Below are 20,875 nucleotides of genomic sequence, written 5' to 3'. Positions count from 1 at the left end.
AACAGACTTGCCTTCAGGATAATATTTGGAACAAAAAGATCTTTCTCCAGAAGAAAAATGCTGGATGGTCGCATGAAAATAAAGAGGGGAATGTTCTGAATACATAAAGCTCTCATCCCAAACCTCAAATGCCACGATGACTCTCAATCTGTCAGTCAGCAGCCTGAAGGGCTTCAAGTCCCAACTCAAATGCAGTATTTTATCAAGACCACAGTACATTTCAACAAGATGGTAAATACAGTTTGATACGGTAATGACACCGACGCGGGGACCTAAAATCATAACAAGACGCCCACGTGACAAAGCATCCCCGGGCTCCAACTGCAGCCATAAATCACTTCACTTTTTAAATCAGACAAAGAAGAAAAATGAATAGCATGCCAGCAATGGCCCATTCAATTCATTAAGAGAGTTCTAAATGCAGGGCAGAGCTTAAGGAGTGGCATTTAAAAAGTCATTTCTAATTCCATTAAACATACGGTTTGAGCTGTCGTTTGAACTCCACCCACGTCCTATTTTCTTTGAGGTATTTGGAGCTTTGTGAGAGGCAAAAGGGCCAAATTAATCAGCTCCCAGCGAATAGACACACATCATTCCAAATCCCACCGCTCCAGCTCAAATGGAGCCCCCGGTTTAACGGCAGAGTTGCACTTGCAACAACATTCAAGTCGTCATGGCTTTCTTATGCACAAGTCCCATTATGACTCTCCTCTTTGGATGCTCAAGGGATAATGGTTAAAGTCAATTAATTAGTTAATGTTCGTGAATGGCTGACTAGGAAACAGATTTCCAACTGCTGTCTGATCTACTTTACCCTGTCATGTCGGACAGCACGAAGAGGCCGCTGTTTGCTGCCTGTTTGTGCCGCCCACGGGTCAGTCAGGGACAGTGGTTAGTCACATGATCTCCGTCCAGCCCCACACAGCTGAACAGACTGGCTGCCAAAACCAGCCCAAAGCTCAAGTTCAACCCTAGTGATCTGTGTGAAAGGGCCACAGTAGCATCTCCTCATCGCTTAATCAATGCAGGATAAATGCAAGCAAACTGTAGTTCCTTCTTCGAAGAACACAATAAGACACACTGATTTGGGTAATATGCACTATAATAAAATCAATTCAAGCAAGAAACCTTTGGCCATCCCGACCCAATCTGTCCTTTCCAATGCATAGACACCCCCCCCCCCCGATAAACACTGTTAGCACTTTCTGCCGTTGTTTACACTATCGGCGCCGTAGGCCCCATTAGATAAAAGTCAAAGGCTAAGCCGTGGCTGTGCTGGGAGCCGCTGAGAGCTGCAAAGAGGCTCTACGAATGCTCCCAATCTTTATATTCCACCTTTCATGAAGAGTTCTAAAATGTCAAATCTTCTTTTTGATTAGATTGTATAATACCGATTACTCGCCAATCATCCACAGTATTGTACATCTCTGAGCTCAATGGCAAAGGTGTGTTATTGTTGCGCAAGAGTCTAACAAGTCGTGGCGGGCGCATTTGGTGCGGCACGGCAGACACGCCCACTCCGTTTGTCTCCGCTCGCTGCCTTTCTAAATATGATCCCTTGTGTCAATGTATGTGTGTGTGTGTGTGTACAAGTTGAGACATGGAATATAAACACAGCCTGTTTACCCACAGCCGCGTTGGGCAACAGCTCGGATGTGTGTGTGTGTGTGTGTGTGTGCTCGTGAATGAGTGCGTTGCGGAGAGGATCCTCCTTGAGGCCTGAGGCCAGACAGCGGCTGCAGAAGAAAAGAGCCTCTGTCAGCGCCTGTGCCACAGCGGCTGAGTGTGAATCCCAATCTCATTGCCCATTGATGTTGTCTCATGAGCCCATCTCCTCAGAAGGCCCCGGCTTCACGTGTCACATCACGTTACATTACATGTCATTTAGCTGACGCTTTTATCCAAAGCGACCGCTGGATGTTGCAGCCGGGCTCCAACTGCATGGTGAAGGCCGCAGCGTTAATGCATCAAATCAGTCATCTTTAAAGATAGATGCCAAATTTTAAAAAATGATGCTTTGGTGCAATAATTCTAACTACATCCAGACACATCCAGAACGTGTGTGAGTAAACCTCTGCACACAAAAGTCTCTGTGAATGTCTCACCCAGGATGCTCAGCAAGTTGGAAACACATGCGCAGCCTTCGACACTGCCGACAGAAACACATGGACAGAAGTTTGTACCTCTGGAAACCAGCCGAGCCGGGAAGAACTTGGTCGCCAGAGACTGTCCTCGAACCTCAGATCCTCTGACTTTTGGGGAACAGGAAGCTCCTGGAAAGTGCCTCGGGTCCACCCAGCACATCCTCTGGATGCTGTTCAAAATGATCCTTCAAGAGTCTGCGGAAAGACAGAGAGGTGGAATGAGGGGGCATGATGTTGATTGCTTTTGTCAGAGGCACTGAGAGTGATTATAGATCTACGATACCGCCGGTAACGTTGTACCTAGTGAGAGAGAAGAATTTGGCAAGTCTGAATGCACAGATCGTATTGTTTAAGTTACTCCATTTTCCAGCCAGCAGTGGATGCCTTTAAACTAAAGAAGACATCCAAACAATCCAAATACTTTCCAATCTACTTTATTTAGCACTTATATATAGTATACAAAACAAAGCAATACATCATCAGGGCATTTGTATTGTCTCTCAATGTAGTCAATGTATTTGCCCACAACTCTGACTGTATTCATAATGTACCAATTATACAATTATATATTTGAATTAATTCTCATTTATCAGTTATTACAGTGTAATCACTTTAGGTTGTTGTGTGCACATTTCAAAGTCATCTCATTGGCTTAAGCATGTAAACTAGAGCTTATGGGTTTTCACACACACACACACACACACACACACACACACACAGAAAGAGAGAGAGAGAGAGAAAGAGAGAGAGAGAGAGAACCTGAGGGAACTCCTTAAATAACATTCAGCCCAAAGCAGACATGGGTGGTCCACGCTTGTCATTATATCCCTGCAGGCCAGAAGGCAAACACAAAGCACACCATGGGAAACACAACCTCCCCTATGGCAGAGCATTAGAGCTGCTCTCTGTCCGACAGAACTTTTTAACTCTGAGTGAAGCGCAAATCATTCGGAGATGGAAGCTGTAGGTGTATCAACCAGCGAGAGATTAAACAATGCCCCAGGCCATGAGAGGAAGCTCCATGGTAAGAAAACAACACTGTCAAGAATCAATCCTTCTGACACTGAAGAGGAAGTCACAGCTTGTCTGTTCTTCTTCTCACCACTGCATCGCTTTGTGTTATCGCAGGGCAATAAGTATTGAGTTACTGCGGTGAGCCGTTGTCATTTTGACACTGAACTCAAATTGTTGCATTGGATTTTGTGCCTTAAAACTGCCTGTGAGCGGGCTGACACTCACAACCCAAACCCCAGCCGTGAGCAAACACGCTGAGCATATAGGAAGGGCTGTTAGGACCTGAGAGCGGGACTTGTTTATGCTTTAAGAGGCACAGAGAGCAGGGCAAAGGGCAGGGCCTTTTCTCTCTAAGTGTTGAGATGAAGGCCTCTCAATGGAGATGAATGGGACCAGAAACATAAACAGTTCTTATCTCTTCGCCCTCTACCCCAACCGTGACCTCTCTCGTCTTCCTCAAAATGCTCACATGGCTTTGTTTGCTCCCCAGCTGTGCCTGGCTCTCCCTGTGACCACCGTACACCTCTTTAGTAAATAAATAACTGACAAACTGGCACGAAGCGCAGATTGTACCTCTGTCCACATCTTTTTTCTCAGGGTGGACAGAGTTAAAAATCCCACCTGGTATGTGTTGCTCAAAGTGAGACCAAACACAGCGACTGCCTGTTGGTTGTATGAACACAAAATCAATACATGTATATATAGATATATAGATATATATCTATATATGGTATGACTTTGTGCTTTTAAATGACCTCTGCATATTTACTACAGCAGAATATAGTTCCACGTATATGTACGAACACAAACTCTGCCTCACTGAGCATGCCAGTGAATACACATTAAACAAAACCCATTCTTGTGTTTCCCGACTGTATCGACTGCGCACACAAAGCTGCGAGGGGGCGAAAATGTCAGGAAGTGGCGTGCAGGTGAATCACTGATTACAGCTGAGGGTGGATGAGCTGCTAACATGCGAGCCCAACAGCTGTGGAGCCTCGGGGAGGTGTCAGAGAGGAGGTCACAGGAGTGTGCAGGCTGCATGGAGTCTCACACACACACACACACACACACACACACTGATCAGTGGGTAGGACAGGAAACCTTTGGAATCAACAACTTTGTCACCCCAAGACAATAACACTTGGGGCCGGTTTCGGAGACAAGGCTCAAGCCTAGTCCCAGACTAAAATGCTGTTTGAGCTGGCTTAACTGAAATTCACTTGCACAGACGTAGCTTAAAATACTCGTGGATTAAGCCTGTTCTGGATTAAACAAAGCCGATTGCAAAATTGAGCATTAGAGCTACTCCAGGACTAAATTGGACTGAATTGAAGCTTAAACTAATCTGCCAAGGAGGCAGGTTTAACTCCCGCTTAGTAGGCTAGGCTACTGTTTGTGAAACTGAGCTTGGATTGTTTGGGAGCATGGACTATTTGGAATATCTAAATGAGGACCAACATGCACGACAAAGGCCAGCCAGACGAATACTGCTGGATAGGAGTGATCCATTGAATCAGTTTGATGAAATAACTTTTCGAGACCGCTTTCGTATGCACAAGGAAAATGCATTGGAGATAATTACTTTGCTTGAGCCTAGACTTTCCTCTCTGTCTCAAAGAGGAAGGACAGTGTCCAATCAACTGCAAGTTCTGATCACTTTGAGGTTCTTGGCATGTGGAATCTTTCATCGTGAAACTGGTGATTTGTGTGGTGTCAGTGAACCAACTGTATGTAGAATAGTTCACAAAGTCTGCAGTGCCATTTGTGAACTGAGGAGTCTTTACATCAAGTTCCCTGATGCTGCTGGGCAAGCCAACTATAAAGTGCAATTCTATGAATATGGGCACTTTCCAGGAGTGATTGGCTGTATAGACGGATGTCATGTTCCCATCAAGTGTCCATCAACTCCTGATGCAGAGGAATACAGGAATCGTAAGAACTGTTTTTCAATCAATGTTCAGGGTGTATGCACTCCTAATTTGGAGTTTTCAAACATTGTTGCCCGTTGGAAAGGTGCAACCCATGATTCAAGGATTTTTCTCAACTCTTCATTGTGTGCACAATTTGAGAGTGGACAACATAGTGGACTACTACTTGGTGATAGTGGATATGGTCAGAGTAACTATTTATTCACACCACATCTAAATCCCACAACAGCTTTCACAGTGCAGCACTTCAGCATTTAAATATGGAATGTATCCATTATGGTATGGTGGTGCTTGCATACTGTTTCTGTACAAAATTACAATAATGTAGCAAAATTAAACTAGTGAACCAAGTCGGGTAAAATGTAGTTTGTGATGATTAATACTCACTCACACGCCAAATGACAATACATTTATTTTTATTTTTCACAATTCCTCATATTCACCATGGCTACTAGTATGCAGAATTCTTTTTTGGAGCATAGCCCTCTCTCCCAATTTCATATCCAGTTCAACCTCTAGAATTCTCATTTTCATTTCATGTTCTTCTTTTAAATATTCAATTTTACGCTCATGAAATTCTCTGGCTAACTTTTCATGCATAGTTATCTTTTTTGGTCTCTGTTGGATGGTAGCAGCTTCATCTCCCAGGGGTGCCATAGCAGATGTGGAGGGTTCAGGCTCGTTGTGAACTGGCTCTTGATTGGTTTCCTCTGGAAGAAAAGACCACTGTTTCAACCTCAAATCAACTAATATGGTCCTGTAACCAATTTACTTCCTAAGGTATATTTACCATTTGTGCTCAGTTCTCCATGTTCACTGTCCAAATGGTCATTGTCTGGTATACCATCCAGAGGTTGCTGGTGCTCTATTATACCAGACAGCAAGTCACCCAATTCATCACATGTGTCCTTTATTGGTGGTCCACCACCTGTAATAAATCGCTCTCTTCTGCTTGCTGCATTCTCTTTTTTTAATCCCAGTTTAATGTTCTTCCATAGAACCTATGAAGGCAGATATCATTCATTAGTTTTCTTTTTTGATGTCACAAAAATAGTAATATGGGAAATCTGAAATACTGGTACTGATAAGGCATAATAAAAATAAGTTTGTCTCCTGATAATTTAGGTCATGGTGGAGAAATGATTGTATATTTCTTTCCCCCTCACATATAGGTATGGATTTTCCTTTGTGCAACATATCTTACTCTACCACCATGTTTAACATGCATATGCCCCTTTAAAATAGGTTACTATCCTTTTAAACAGGATATTCATTCAATGTGAATGCTACAAGCAGCAGGAGTATTGTATTTGGGTAGGCCATAAATAAGCAGGGTATAGGCAACAGGAAACAAACACATATTTTTGTGCCTAATAATGAAGATTAACTCACCTGCAGTTGTTGTACTGTTCTTGTGGTGACATCTTCATTTGCATTGAATTCTTTGCCAATTGCAGTCCAAGCACTTCTTTTCTTATGTTCAATAGCAGCAGTATGGATTTTGCTTTCAATGACTGGATGGTTCGATACAATTAGTTTTAGTAGTGCTTTTTCATGCTCACTATAATTTTTGGAGCGAATTCTCTTTGCCTCTGACATTGTGTTGTCTCAAAATTCACTGCAACAATGGTGTTTCATACTCCATTTCAGGTTTTCATGAGCACAATTGGACCAACAGCCTGTGCTTCCACTTAGTCTAATGAGGCTTGAACCAGGTGTTCTCATTAAGCTTACTCCAGGACTCCATAGTCTCAGACTAACTAAGCCAAATTTATGCCATGTTCATGCAAGCCACTTAAATAGCCAGGATTAACTAGTCTGATTTAGGCCTACTTCAGTCTTGATTTAAGCCCTGTCTCCGAAACCGGCCCTTGATGTGCAGCCTGTAGCCTAAACATGCACCATATGCAAACTGACGCACACTAAACTGAAGAGGAACACTACCAAACAGATAGAGGAGGATATGGGTCTCATAATTTGTTTTCCTGTGAAGTTCTAAGCCGTGATTCTAAGATGATAAAACATTTTTCTTGACAAAATTGTTTTCTTAGGAATTAGGAATTTTATTTTAATCTTCAAGTACATGCAATTCGAACAATACATTTAAACCACCCTCAGCATTTAGACGCAGTGGGCTGCTTTGAAGTAATTTGGAGCCCGGTGTCTCATTCAAGGACACTTGGACATTGGACATGGACACACTGCCAGAAAGGGCCGTGGATTTAACCGTCCAACTTGCGATTAAAGGACGACCTGCTTTTCTGCCCTGAGCTTTTGCATTTGATCTGATATGATATGTTCAACTTGACCCAAAGCACAGAAAAATAAATATAAATGAATCTCATTAGTGACCCGCTATATACTGTGCAAACAAGACAAGAGTAATAAAATCACTACAACCCTAGCGAGCCATTCGGTAGGTTTCCATTGAGAGTTGTTTTTCAGCCCTTCAGGCTGTGAACTGATTCCTAGCAGCAATGGATCATTTGTCTGTGGTAGAGGAGGAAAAGTCTTGGTAGTGATAGCGACAGGTGAGGACTGTCTCTTCTTCATCCAGGCAGAGGTCTCAACACATTAAAACCAGATGCAGCCAGTCCCCAGAGAAGAGAGGTGCATTATGGATTTTACTCAAAGCTCTAGTTGGCTTATTTAGAATCTGCCCAGTTAACCCATCATCAAGTCAAAGCATGTTTGTAACTCTCTTAAAAACAGCACGTGAGCGCGCTGAACAAGTGGCTAGTGTTCATGCGTACATTGTGTGAAAAGCAAAGTGGAGAATGGACACCTATCTGCGAGATGGAGACGACTCATGAAGAAGAGTGCTGTGTGTGGAAACCACAGTGACGTCCCCCCCGCCGGCTCAAAGCCACCTCCAGGCCGGCGCTGGCCTCTCTGTGTGGTTTGTTTGCACTGAGAGCTTTTCCAGACGACACGTGCACACGGCAACATGCAGACCATACTGCACACCTTCGGAAAATGTGTACCTCACATCGAAAACACTTGTCATGGGGGCATCTTGCTCTTGCACGCAAACACACACACACACCTGTATTACCCCGCTCTTTTTTGGATCCAGTTCGCACAGCTGGCTTGGCAACATTATGTGAATGCAGCGAGACTGAGCCAGAGTCCTGCAGATCAGGAATGTGTGTCTCTGTTGCTCTGTGTGAATTTCTGAATCAATGCACAAAAACATGTTTGTGTCCTCCTGTGTGTGTGTGTGTCTGTGTGTGTGTGTGTGTGTGTGCGTGCGTGCGTGCGTGGCAGGATGTGAGTGATTGCCCTATGAGAGGGGAAGAGGATGATGGAGCACTAAAAAATGAATCACCAGCAGACGGCTTGGCTGTCTTCTCCCCTCTGTGTATGCCTCCAAGCCTCCTGAGATCTCAAAGCTCTCAGGAAAAGAATCCTGATTGCAGAGCTCTTCAATCAACTCCCACATAATGGGGACAGCCGCTTGGCCAAACGGAAAAGGTGCCGGTTCCATGATGTCGAAAGGTTGTAGGTTCAATATCCAGTGTCAAAGAGACTTTGAACGAGGAGGGTTAAAAACATGATTTAAAGAGTAATTCATTTGCTTTAACCTGGAATGGATAAAAGTACACTAAGAACACATTATGGGAGTGTGGTCCAAAAAAAATATTTTTTGTTTGTTAGTAAAAAAATGTAAAAAAGAAAAGCTTGGAATTAAATTGACTCTGTTGCTAATTGAGTGAAACCGAGGTGAGGCACGCCGAATGGAAACCATGCAACAGACATACAAATAAAAACCCAACTGAACCTTTTTCATAGTTGTCTTTCTCGCTTAGAATTTGAGTTGCCACATGTGGAAATGTGAACATGTGAAAGAGACATTGTTGTAAAAATCCACATGAGCCAAGCAGATGCTTTTTATAAACATGGAGGTCCCAGTGCAACTTTTTGTGTAAAGATATGTGGTTTTCTTTCATTAATAAACAGTAGTGTCATAATAACAACAACAGAACAGCCTATCTGTCTTTGTCAACGGTTAAATGAAAAGTAAGGGAATCACTAAAGTTTTAACCATTCTCCTCCACCATTCCCCCACCAGCCTTAAAGAGACAATAAGGATATGTTATTCTGAGGAATACATAGTCAACAGTTCTCAACATCATTATTTTCTGTTTAAAAAAAAAAAGCTAATAAAAACATTTTGCAAGAATAACCCTGATTTAAAAAAAAGAGATTTTCTTTCAAAATCTAACTTCAATGCTTTAAGACTTCCACTGTATTGGGTAGACCCTAACTCTCAAAGATAGATACCGCATACTTCAAAACTAATCCGCAATGCTACATAGAAATGACATTTTTAGTCATTTCAACCATTAGACCCTTAGACGTGTGCATGCACAATGTGATCAGATGCCCACAGACAAACACGATCGCCATCTGTGCACCGGCATTTTATGGCTAATCTGTTCCAGATCTCAACAATGATCCCTTAAATGCCTGAGGATCAACGTGATGGCCTCTTTAAGATGGACACGATGACACAAAAACACACCTGACACGGGGAATGCGAGTAAAACTCCCAGCGGCTTCCTGCTGCGGCTTCAGCACAATAACACAGAGGAGGGAAAAACAAGATCTTCCGCAAACAAGATCACAGCTGCACAACTTTAACGGGCACACAATTAAGTGTATCTTCCAGACAACAAAGGCAAACACAGTTATCTTGTTTTTTATGAGAACTGAAAAAACAAAAAAACATCACGCATGATGATTTGCTGACGATCTGGTCATCGCTGTGGAGAGCTGGTGGACCATCAAAGATACAATCAAACACTTATGGCACACGGGCAGCTCTGCACTGGCTATTATTTATGCTCTGATTTCCATTTTGGCTGCTGTTGGTAAAAGTAACCGACCGGAGAGCACAGACATTATGAAGAGCTGAAGCATTGAGAAGGACTCAATGCTTTCACTACTGCACACTGTCTGCTCATGTGTTCACTCAGGTCTGCTTTGTCAGCTCGCCATGTTATTGTGCTTGTGTGTGTGTGTGTGTGTGTGTGTGTGTGTGTGTGTGCTTGTGTGCATGCATTTGAACTCATTTAGTAACTGGTGGATGCGCAGTGTTCCCACCCATCTCCACCCTGTCCTGAAATACACCAGCCAGGATTGGTTCTGACACAAAGCCATAAATACACACAGGCCTTATGAAAAATAACTGTACTTATCCCCTAATAATCCTTTTCACTGACCAAAACAAACGGGTCACCAAAGACAGCTGACTGGTTATTACTGAACTGACTGAAACTAAACCAAGGACTATAAATCAGTGGATTTTCTCATACAGCCGGATTATATTTTAGTCATGGATGAACTTTAGGCCTATATAGAAATATTGAGATTTATCTTGGGGATGGTGGTCTGTGCATACAATTATCAATTTGATAAATATACAACAGACGGGGAAAAAGACGAACCTCAGGCAGTTCAACTAAATTTACCGAAAATAAATACAACATGACTTAAGAGGCATGAAGCTTCTTTTAGAGTTCACAGTAGACGAGGCAGACAACGTGGACACGTTAACAATATAAACCCCACACTGGCCGCAGCCACTATGCGCAGCTAGGTTGCTAGGCAACGTAGTGGTTGTTAACTATCTCATCCGGGGAATTCAACGGCGTGTTGTTGAACTCACCCGTCCAAAATGCTCCCAACTCAACAGCATCATTGTTCCAGTCGACTGGGCCTCTGTGTCCCAGTGCGACCACTCCGACCAGCACAGAGTCCCCACACGCCCCGCTGACATGGCACGTTAGCATTTAGCATGCTAGCCAGACGAGGCGAACTCCTGCGCGCCTTGTGGGCGTGTCGCTTCGCGTCATAGCCGAGTGACGACTCATGGCGGTGGGCCATGTGCAGCGGTGCGATAGTGCCAATTACAATTACATCCTCATCATACCTGAAGCATTAAGATACACAGACATGGTCAACGAGTTGTTGAAAACTCGAGAAATACAACAAATAATACTGTATTAGTACATGTGTGCCACCTAAAGGTAGGGTTTATCGGTGTTGCCTCAGGGAACTTACTAAAGCTTCACCGAGGAGGACGTGCTCGCCCCTGTCGGTTGGAAGTGGAAGTGATCCAGAACCAGAGGGTTGGACCGGATCCAGGTGCGCACAAAAAGCCTGGCAGGATCATTAAGAGGGAGCTCTCCGCTGGAGAGCGCACACACACACACACACACATACGGAGACGCACACCCACAGACAGACACACACAGACAGACACACGCACAGTCAAAGCAGAGCAGAGGAGCTCTCGCGCTGATCGGTGCCAGACGGACGGTCGACTTTAGTGTGTTTGATTCAAGTTTTACTGTTTTACTACGTTTTAGTTTAGTTTATGGAGAATTAACACTTCGCTTTGACACACTTTGGTGGCAAGTTTGATCATTTCTTGCTCGCGTTTTTTTCAATCCTGTTTGTTTGGAATATATTTGGGGATCAAAAGGTGGATACTGCACGACGCGCAGGTACCGTATGTTCTCAGGGGGAAATAAAAGCTGAATTCACTCTGTGAAGTGTTGTCCACTGTGCGTGGCCGAAGATTCAATTCATATCTAAAAGAAAGAATCCCATCTTCTCTGCTTGCAGAAGTCCTCCTGACGAGAAAAAAAGACACCCCAGGATTGTTTTCTTTTTTCGACGCGAGACCGAGAAAATTCTGTCACGGAAACTTCGTCCGGCGTTTTTTTTGTTTACTTGAGTGGTCCCAGCAATGGTGGGGCACCTACATCTACAAGCGATGGACGATAGCCTGAAAGGAAAGAACCGGGAGGGACTGCTCGACAGTCCGGATTCGGGGCTGCCCCCCAGTCCCAGTCCCCCCTTCTGCTCCATCTCGCCGGGTCTGATCGAGTCGCGCGCCGGCAGCTGCACGACGCCCGTGGAAAGCCCCCACGGATTTTATAAGAAGGAGAGTCGAGAAGGCAAACTGGTAAGAAACACGTCCCTGTGTTTGCTCTGTGATTTCAAACAATGCTTGTGATGAGAAAGCAGATCGGACAGACTCGGGTCTGTTTTGTGGCCTCGGTAATTCAGCCATTCATTTCATACACTTATAATATAATAACATATAATAATAATAATAATAACGCTCCTGCAAAAAAAAAAACTGAAAGTCTGAGAGCTTTTTGATGTTTGGCCACACACATATTTCACTTCAATCCCACTCACATAACATCTGGAAGCTCTCTCTCTCTCTCTCTCTCTCTCACGTAGAAGTTGCGTTGTAAACTGTCGCTGTGTAGCTGGCCTTCAATAGCAGAAATGTTTTCCTTTACACTGTGGTGCGTCAGCTGGTTTTCTAACAACATGGTGTCTTAGGGGTCAGTGAGTTGATAAGGCCAACTTGCATTCATTGAGTGGAGGTCCACGGAGCCCCAGGGGTCGTCGCCATGACTCCAGGGCCTCCGACGCAAGATGACAGAAGGCTTAATGACACCAAGTGATTCACTAAATAGTATCAGTGTCAAGGTGTCCTCCTTGAGCAGGTAGACCTGTACGACCCGCCAACCCCTTCAGATCTGTTTTCGAATGGCGAGCTGTTTCACAAAGAAGGATATTTCATTCTCATATTGTTTCATTTGAAAAGAGTTTACAGTTATAATCATCATCACTTTTCTTTGGTCCATAGTTGTTTGTCCATAGTTGTCCCATCTTAAGAATGAAACCTTTGGGTTTTGTATTTCATAAATCTGATTCTGTTACAGAAGTTTGAGAGTTATTTAGTGTCCAGCGCGTGTTATTATTTATTTATTATATTATTATTCATACTGTTACCTGTGTCGCTCAATCTGTGAACATCGACTCCTAAATTAAAAGCTAAGTTTAAGCTAGTTATGTTTGTTAAATCGTTAGAAAACAGAGAAAATAGATTAATTGGGGTAAAACACATTGTTAATAGATTAATTGGGGTAAAAAATGAATGGAAAAAGATACCACGCTGGGGGTGCTGCTGCATTAAAACCTCTTCACTCGACAATTGAGTAGAACCAACGTAGGAACGGGAGCTTTTTTGTGTCAGCAATTGTCCATGAAAAGTGTTCCGTATAATACTATTGGATATGTTTCTCAGCCAATTTCACACCACCATGGACACAAGCAAGTGCCACATGAAATAAAAAATAATTTAGAAAAACATGAAGTAAACTATTCATCATTTATGAAGTGATTCTAATTTGGTTTTATTATACAGGTTGTAAACGTTCTTCAATTTCTTGAATTGTTTCCTGAGTAAAATCCTTACAGCTCATGGGATTTGGCTTCTATTGCTTGTTCATGATCATTCAACCGTAAAAGGAAAATTGTAGGCTATTTTTACAACTGTATAATTTAAACGAACGACCGACACGGTCAGTGAACCCTAAGGCAATATTACTTAGTCAGATGAGGATAGACATGATACTTGTAATATATATTATTAGATATGTATAATGCAAAATGCCTTCTAATGACTCCTTTCATTTGTGGCACACGCAATGAGGCTGATTTGATTAAAAATCATTTCCAGCTCCCTCCCAGTTTCAAAGCATGTCTGTGCAGGTCGGGGCGGCTTTTAAAGCGTCTTGAGGGAGGCCTCAGAAATGCAGTGCTGCATCCTGGGAGTTACGTGACATTGTTTGCTGAAACAGAGAGCGATCCTCTAATCCTCTGGAGGTTCAGATTAGTTGCTCTCTGCTTTGTGGTTTCCCTTTTAAAGATCAGCCCCGATAGGGGGCCGCTCTCGCCCTGGGTCCTCATCCTGTCTGACGGCCTGTTTGTTGGTACGACGACGGGATTCTTTTTCCTCCTACCAAATCTATTTCTGAGTTGTTTTTGTGTAAGAACAATCCTCAGGTTCTATTTTTGGGGGGGGGGGGGGGGGCAAAGGCTTGTTAGAGTGACTGTGGGCCATTGCATAAGTGTTTGATGACCTCTCACTTCTAAATTAAACGTGGAGTAGCCCTGAGACAGCCTGTCTGTTTTCTGTCCCGAGCCAAATTTCTGCAGTTAATTAGTGTTACGCCTGCACGTTATTTCTCAATACTAAACTCAATAATTAAAAGGATTGGATGCATTAACAATATCAATGCGATCATCTTATCTTGGGTGTTTTCGGGTGCTGTAAAAGACACGGGTTCAAGGAAACATGGTCAAGTGTCAGATTTGACAACCCAAGAGACCCCGTGACGCTTTTTCTGATTCTGCCTCACCGTCTGATATTGATGGTCCTGCATTAACATCTTTGCAAACGCCGGGAGGCAAAGTCGCTTCACTGGAAAAGTGTGTGTTGAGTTGGCGTTTTCTCTCAGCAGCTCTGCATTGTGGATTGTACATTGTGTGGGTTTGCTCAGCCGCAGACTCTTTTTTTTCTGGGCAGAAATGAGCTTACAGGGGGGGGGGGTTTCTACTTTGTGAGCACTCTGGGGGGGGATCCGCTGCATGGGGGGGGTGGGGGGATACCCCCCGTTCACGAGTGTTGGCTTTGCAGAAATTTGCCAGAACTTAACTGGCTTAACTTAACTTAACCAGCCCAGCTTTGAAAAACTAGCAGCTGCGCGAGTTCAGCCCCACCGTTCAGATAGTGTGTGTGTGTGTGTGTGTGTGTGTGTGGTGAGGACCGTAGGATGTAGGTAAGACGAGCTTCATGCAGCAATCTGCTGTGTCCTTGGCCTGTTCTTGCTTGTCCCTCCCCGCCCGGTGGCCAACCGCAGCATGTGACAGCCTCCCCTTGTGTAACGTGAGAGCGGTGGTTGAGGTGGAGGTGCCATGTGACTCAGATCGGTCAGAGACACACGCGTAAAGAAAAAACGGTTGATTGCGACATTTTCCCACCGCGTGTGTCAGTAATCTGTGTCTCTGATTGGTTCAGATCTGTCTGTCCCCTTATGGCTGCAGGGGGGAACAGTCAGATGTCAAGGGTCAGTACAAAAACAGCTAACTGTGCAGTTAGTTAAGTACACTTACCAGGGTGCTCATTAGATTTTCATTGTCAAAATCATTGGCCGATTAATGCATTACTATAAATTCATTAAGTTGCAGCCCAAAAGCCCAATATACTTTAAAATTATCAAAAATCATCAGACTGCCTCCATGAGTGTGTGATGGTGATCCATGTAAAGCTCTAATGGGTGAAGTGACAATGGCAGAGACGAGATGCCCACACACTCACTTCAATGTCTGATCATTTCCATCTACAAATATCACGCTTTGCACAATAATCAATCATATACGACAAAGGCACACCATATTTTGGATAACTAGTTCCTTACTTGCTCCCTGTGGTGGCTGGCAGACCAATCCGTTGCTCTTTAAACTTCCTCATTTCATGTCATTATTTTACCGTATCATCTCCACGTCATTACAATGATAGCTACAACAGGCCTCCAAACATAGGCCCGAAATGTGCCAGCACACCACAGACACACACAAGCTGTGTCATCTTGGTCACACATTTCTCCTGCCAGCTAGAAAGAGATCTACAACTTCATTGGGTCGGACCCACACAGTGTAATTATCTAAATTAAAATGGGAGAGTGGTTCCTGGGGCTGTTCTATTTGTCTAATTGTTGGTGTAGAAGTCGTGCCACGGACAAGGCAAGTTCTCGTGAGGGCAGATGAAGGAGTGTGTTTTTAATTTGGGTTCCTGGCTCTGCCAAAACCCCCAACCATGCTGCTTTTTTTTTTTTTTTTTTTACTGGAATTCCTTGAACGAACACATTGGTGGGCTGGTTACGAACAGTTCAGCGGTTCATGGATGCCTTTGTGAGACTTTGACTGTTGTGTTTCCTCCGCACAGCTTCCCTACCTGCTGCTGAACTCCACCAACACAGACGCAAGGACTCGCATGCACCCTGTGTTCTTCGGAGAAAGCATCGAGGTCAACCCCAAACCGGAGCAGGAAATCAAGTAAGGGAACTTTGACACTTACAAAACACATTATTTTCTGCACTATGGAGCTTTCTTCACTTATTTTGATCAATAAATGCCAACAGCACCACCTAGTGAGCGTTCCTATATAAGTTTCTGATGACCCCCTCGCCGTCACGTTTCCAGGTGCAACTCCGAGGTCAGGTACGACTCGGACAAGCATTACCAGGACCGGGTGTACTACGCCCCCGTTCCCACGGCAACCTCCTTCAGCGAGACAGTCGTGGCGGTGCGCAACTGCACATGGAGGAGCTACAAGTCCCAGGTGTACCTGGAGCCACGGCAGAAACCCATCAGCTACCAGAGCACCACCATCATCTACCCAAAGCACGCCAAGAACACGTACCGCACGACGCTCAACTACAACGCCGCGGGCTCGCGCCGCTGGTTCGTCTCCACGGTGCAGCTGGAGTCGAGTGAGGACACCAGCCCCTGCATCATCTACACAGAAGACCTGTAGGGTCCGGACCGCGCTGGGATGAGGGCCACCTGGTGATCGTCTTGTGTGTTTTGGAGGAGCGGAAATACTTCATGTAATACCTGAAGCCCCGTAAATTTTTTTTTTAAAAACGACTTTGTACTCACCATGCAGGAAACCGTGGGAAGGCTTTAGTGACATTTCACCTCGGTGCATTTTCGACTTTCCACTGATGTAGTCCTTAAAGAAAAGGGAGTCTGTCCTCTGGCAGTTCAATGCCGCACTTCAACGGATAATGTCTTATTTAATGCAAGAGATGACAAGTTGGTGGCCCTTGCTCTCCTTCGGGTTAGACCGCAGTGAAGGTGACAGACCGCAGACGTCTGTGTACGTCGGGGGAAAAAGAAAAAATCCAGATGACATGTGTGGAGGATTCCTGCGCAGAGAGCCGGTCCCACCAATGCAAAGCATTCTGATGTGGCTTCATTGCACCCGTTTTCCTACAAATCACTGTCCTCCCAGGGGACTCGACATTGCCGAGGGCCGCGAGGGGAATTGGACCAAAGATAGTTCTTTGTAATAACTCATAATATCACACTGAGAAGGAACTCTTGCCCTTAGTTGTACAGTTTCAATTAACACACGTTCGAACCGCAGCTCGTGTAGTTCGATCGGACGTTTCATTAAACTCAACGGCACGTCGCAAGGTGTCATGTTTAACCAGAGCTGTTTCTTGACTAAGTCCAATGAAAAGACGGATCGCTTCAACAACAACTGATTGGCGTGAGAATATTTGAAAAAGGACAATATTTTAGTACCTTTGAACATTTTGGTTTTTAAATCTACAGTTCTTTGCAACATTAAATATTCAGCTGCCTTGGTTCGTTGTGGTCAGGATTTAAAGTCCTTTTAAACTGTTAAAACTTTATTTGAATACTTTTGTTAAGGTAATGTCCGAGTCGAGGTCGTCTCACTAGGACAGGTTATTTTTAGCTTGTTCGGCTGCAGGGCAACAAAACATATCCTTCCTTAGTCTGCGAGAAAAAACCCCCGAGAAAAACATGTATGTTGTCGTGGCAGTTAAGAATGGTGTCAATCCTTGTATTGTTTGCCTCACGACCTTCCCGAACCGGCCTTGGTGTCAGATGGTGGAGCTTCTCGCACAAGTGACAGGCGCAAATCAGACAAGCAGGGGAAGTGTTTGTTCGTTTTAAACACTTCTACTTCACAACTCTTGGAACTGAATCTGGAGCGTTTCGTTCTACGGAAAATCTGTGTTTCAAAAAAAAAGAAGCTACAACTGTGCAGGATCAGGTGCAACCAGCTATACGTGAATCCTGTGCATGAAGTAACCTTTATCATATTGCACTATTAATACTCAAGTAACGTCTTTGCTAGTAACATTTTTGAGGACAAATCGGCAGCTTTGTCCAATCAAAAGAAACAACAATCTGAACATGAAGTACTTTAGTATCACAAAATAAACGGGAAAACATTATATTAAACTAGTAAACTTTTGTAAATGTATATCATAGGTTGTTTTATTTATGAGTCCGTGTTTTTAGGTGTTAGTATGGAGGCAGTTTTGAAAGTAGCTAACATTATGCGGCCCTTTTGTCTGACGTTGGTAATATTGCGTTGTGATATTATAATCATGTTGTTGATTTGGCGAGATTTGATGGAAAATCTTGTTTTAATTTTAAAGCGTGAGGGCAGACTCCTCAGTACAAACCGGTCATCTGCCAGCCGGCTAGAGTTAGCTGTGTCCGTTAGCTAACGTATGTACAGTAGCCAGAGTGACTCGGCATTTAATTCCTACGCAAGAACTACGTTGCGTCATCATTGTGTGAAACAAACCGCCTTTATTTTAGAAAACTGTAAATTTCCGCTTACAGTCGTCAACACTCGCAGTACAGATGTAAATTTAATTTACGAATTGCTAGTGTTTCATTGCGTGTATGAACATATCAAACAGATCCAAAGTTTTATGATCCGAGGCAACTTCAAACCACTCTGTTATAACAAAGATGTAACAATGAAGCAGTTAAAACCACATCAGATATCCCTGTTGAGATGTAAAATAGATTTTTATTGAGTCCTCATTACTTTTTTTCTGTCTGTCTCTATATTATTGAACAACTCAAATGAATAAATTTCAGACTTTTCTTCAGATTTTTATCTTCTTTATCTTTAACAGTTTAACTTAACGCCAACTTAAATTTGCGGGACTTGTTATTTTTATGGTTTGAAAACCCCTCGAGGTGCGAGGAGGCACGATGGGAGTTTAACGAGGGAACAGAAAGTATCGACACAGAGAGAGACGAGAGAAAAATAACATCCGCTCCTTCAAAGGAAACATTATGGACGAGGGGAGGAAATTGTTTTGGAGTTGCCTTTCTATACGGCAAAATTCCAGGAAAGATGGAGAGTTTTGTTTGTGTAGAAGATGGTTTGTGAAATGTCAAGAGAACGATAAGAGAAAGTTGGTGGGTGATTTAATACTTTGGTGGTTTTATGTGAAACACTTTTGTTTCCTAACACTTGATTTTGTTACTGTAAAATATTTTCGTGTTGTATATGTGGCATTGAGGCACTCCATAATTCTCTTTATATTTTTGTACATCATTTATCATTTTTGTTCTGATCAAAGAAAATAATTTAAAAAGATGTATATTCTAAATAAAATTTAAAAAAAGAAGCTATTCCCAAACCCTTATTCTGTTGTGTTGAGTATTTGTTGCTTGATCTACAAAATACATTTGACTTTTTAGCATAGGTTTAATATTTTCACATTTCACAAAATGCATACGGCTCTACAAAATATTGAATTCAATATATCGATAAATTCAATATTTTGCACTGCCATATGTGCATTGTGTTTTTAAATTTGAAATATCTCATCAGCAAGGATAAACCAATGTGTCCATTCAGAGCCTCTCCTCCGTGTCCTTTGAATAAGACAAAGGACTTTAAATTGAGGGAGAACGGCTCGTCAGTCTAGATCTGGTGACATTGTCACCTTGTAGCACTCAGTGGTGTTATGGAAGTTATGTAAGGAGGCGGATCATAACAGACATGCAGTTTGACACCAGCTGATAAATTGCACAAGTCACAGGAGACCAGATCAGCAGCTGAGCAGCTCATTTATAGAACAACCACCACTGAAAGCTCTGACCTTCACCAAGATGAACACAACTGCAGTTTAAACGAGAACCATGGCTTTGATTTAGCAGTTAACCATCTTTAATTAAGGTAAAATGATTTGGATTTGGGGGGTGTGGGGGGGGGGGCATGACCTCCAGCGGGCCGCGGGTTACTATTAAACGTTTGCTTATACTGCCCCACGGTGGTACTACTGTTGTAACTTTGGATCAGTCAAATATTTCTGTGAGCGAACGCAGCAATAAATAACACGACTCCGAGACCATGAATGGCAATAAGCTTTTTATTTAAACATTAAGGCAGTGTCTTTTTGTTTTTCATTTTTACACTGCTATCCACAAAGCTTGCTGGTGGGCATGTAGAACCATGTGAATATTTTATTTTTTATTTTTTTGTAATACCAACCTTGAAGCAAGCCACATAAATATTTACATCTCTTCAGTTTTATATACAATCCTTGCTATTATACAGTGGGTTATAATAAAAAAAAATTATTATGCACAAATGGTTGAACAATGTAATGTTTATGACGAACCAACCCCCCAATTTGACAGTCCAGGAAACACATCTGCAAATGACTCTTTTCACGTTTTGAATGAGTAATTACGATTTGGGACATGATCGGAAAACACAAAGGATGAGTTTTAAAAATCATTTCACTATACTTTTAAAAACGACATATCAGTCCATCATCATCATCATCATCATCATCGGTTGAGGGAACAGCTATGGCTTTAAGTCTGATTACCGGCACAATTTCATCAGAGGACAAAGGATATCCACGCAGTGATTCATGTACAAAGCCCAGCTGAGTTTTTGCCTGACGAAATTACAAACCTTGATAAGAAAAAGAACTAAGATGGTCCGCTGGAGGCTTTACCAACAACAGGCAGAATGAATGAAGGAGTGAGAGGAGGTAGTCCTATAACAGTCATGTTTGTGAGAATTCCCTGTGACAAAGTGAAGTAGAGATAAGAGAGGTACGTCTGTCCGAACCACTAAACCGGCTCAATGCCATCGCTTCAGGGCGTTAAGTCGGAGGATAGAATTCATCCCTGGCGGCACGAGGTCACAAGTCGGGAAACATTTCACATCGTTTACACAAAGGAGGACCTTTAAAATACTACAGTAAACTGTGAATGTAAATTCGTGTCATATAAAACTACCAGAATGCATCTTGAATTCGTTCCCTCTCGACTTCCTCTGAAAAGTACAAACACAACGGGTGCTAATGAGAACACTTGAAGGATCTCACG

At 43.1% G+C, this 20,875-nt stretch overlaps 1 protein-coding gene and 1 long non-coding RNA gene across 2 annotated transcripts in view; one reads left to right on the top strand and one right to left on the bottom strand.

The window, feature by feature from the left end:
- LOC119224394 (uncharacterized) overlaps positions 1-11,065 on the bottom strand; it is a 39,996-nt gene extending 28,931 nt beyond the window's left edge. Inside the window, exons 1-2 of the long non-coding RNA XR_005121041.2 lie at positions 10,761-11,065; positions 2,184-2,339 (exon numbers count right to left, since the gene is read on the bottom strand). This is a non-coding gene — a long non-coding RNA (uncharacterized LOC119224394). The remainder of the gene's footprint in view (positions 1-2,183; positions 2,340-10,760) is intronic.
- A 204-nt stretch (positions 11,066-11,269) lies between these two features.
- Positions 11,270-19,173, top strand: rflna (refilin A). The gene is made up of 4 exons (XM_037483052.2): positions 11,270-11,601; positions 11,723-12,065; positions 15,909-16,018; positions 16,166-19,173. The coding sequence occupies exons 2-4, from the start codon at positions 11,847-11,849 to the stop codon at positions 16,497-16,499; spliced, it is 663 nt and encodes a 220-aa protein (XP_037338949.1). The 5' UTR covers positions 11,270-11,601; positions 11,723-11,846; the 3' UTR covers positions 16,500-19,173.
- Positions 19,174-20,875: the final 1,702 nt, after the last annotated feature.

Source organism: Pungitius pungitius, chromosome 5, assembly GCF_949316345.1.
Source record: "Pungitius pungitius chromosome 5, fPunPun2.1, whole genome shotgun sequence".
Classification (NCBI taxonomy): domain Eukaryota; kingdom Metazoa; phylum Chordata; class Actinopteri; order Perciformes; family Gasterosteidae; genus Pungitius; species Pungitius pungitius.
This window is presented reverse-complemented; position numbering and strand designations above follow the sequence as displayed.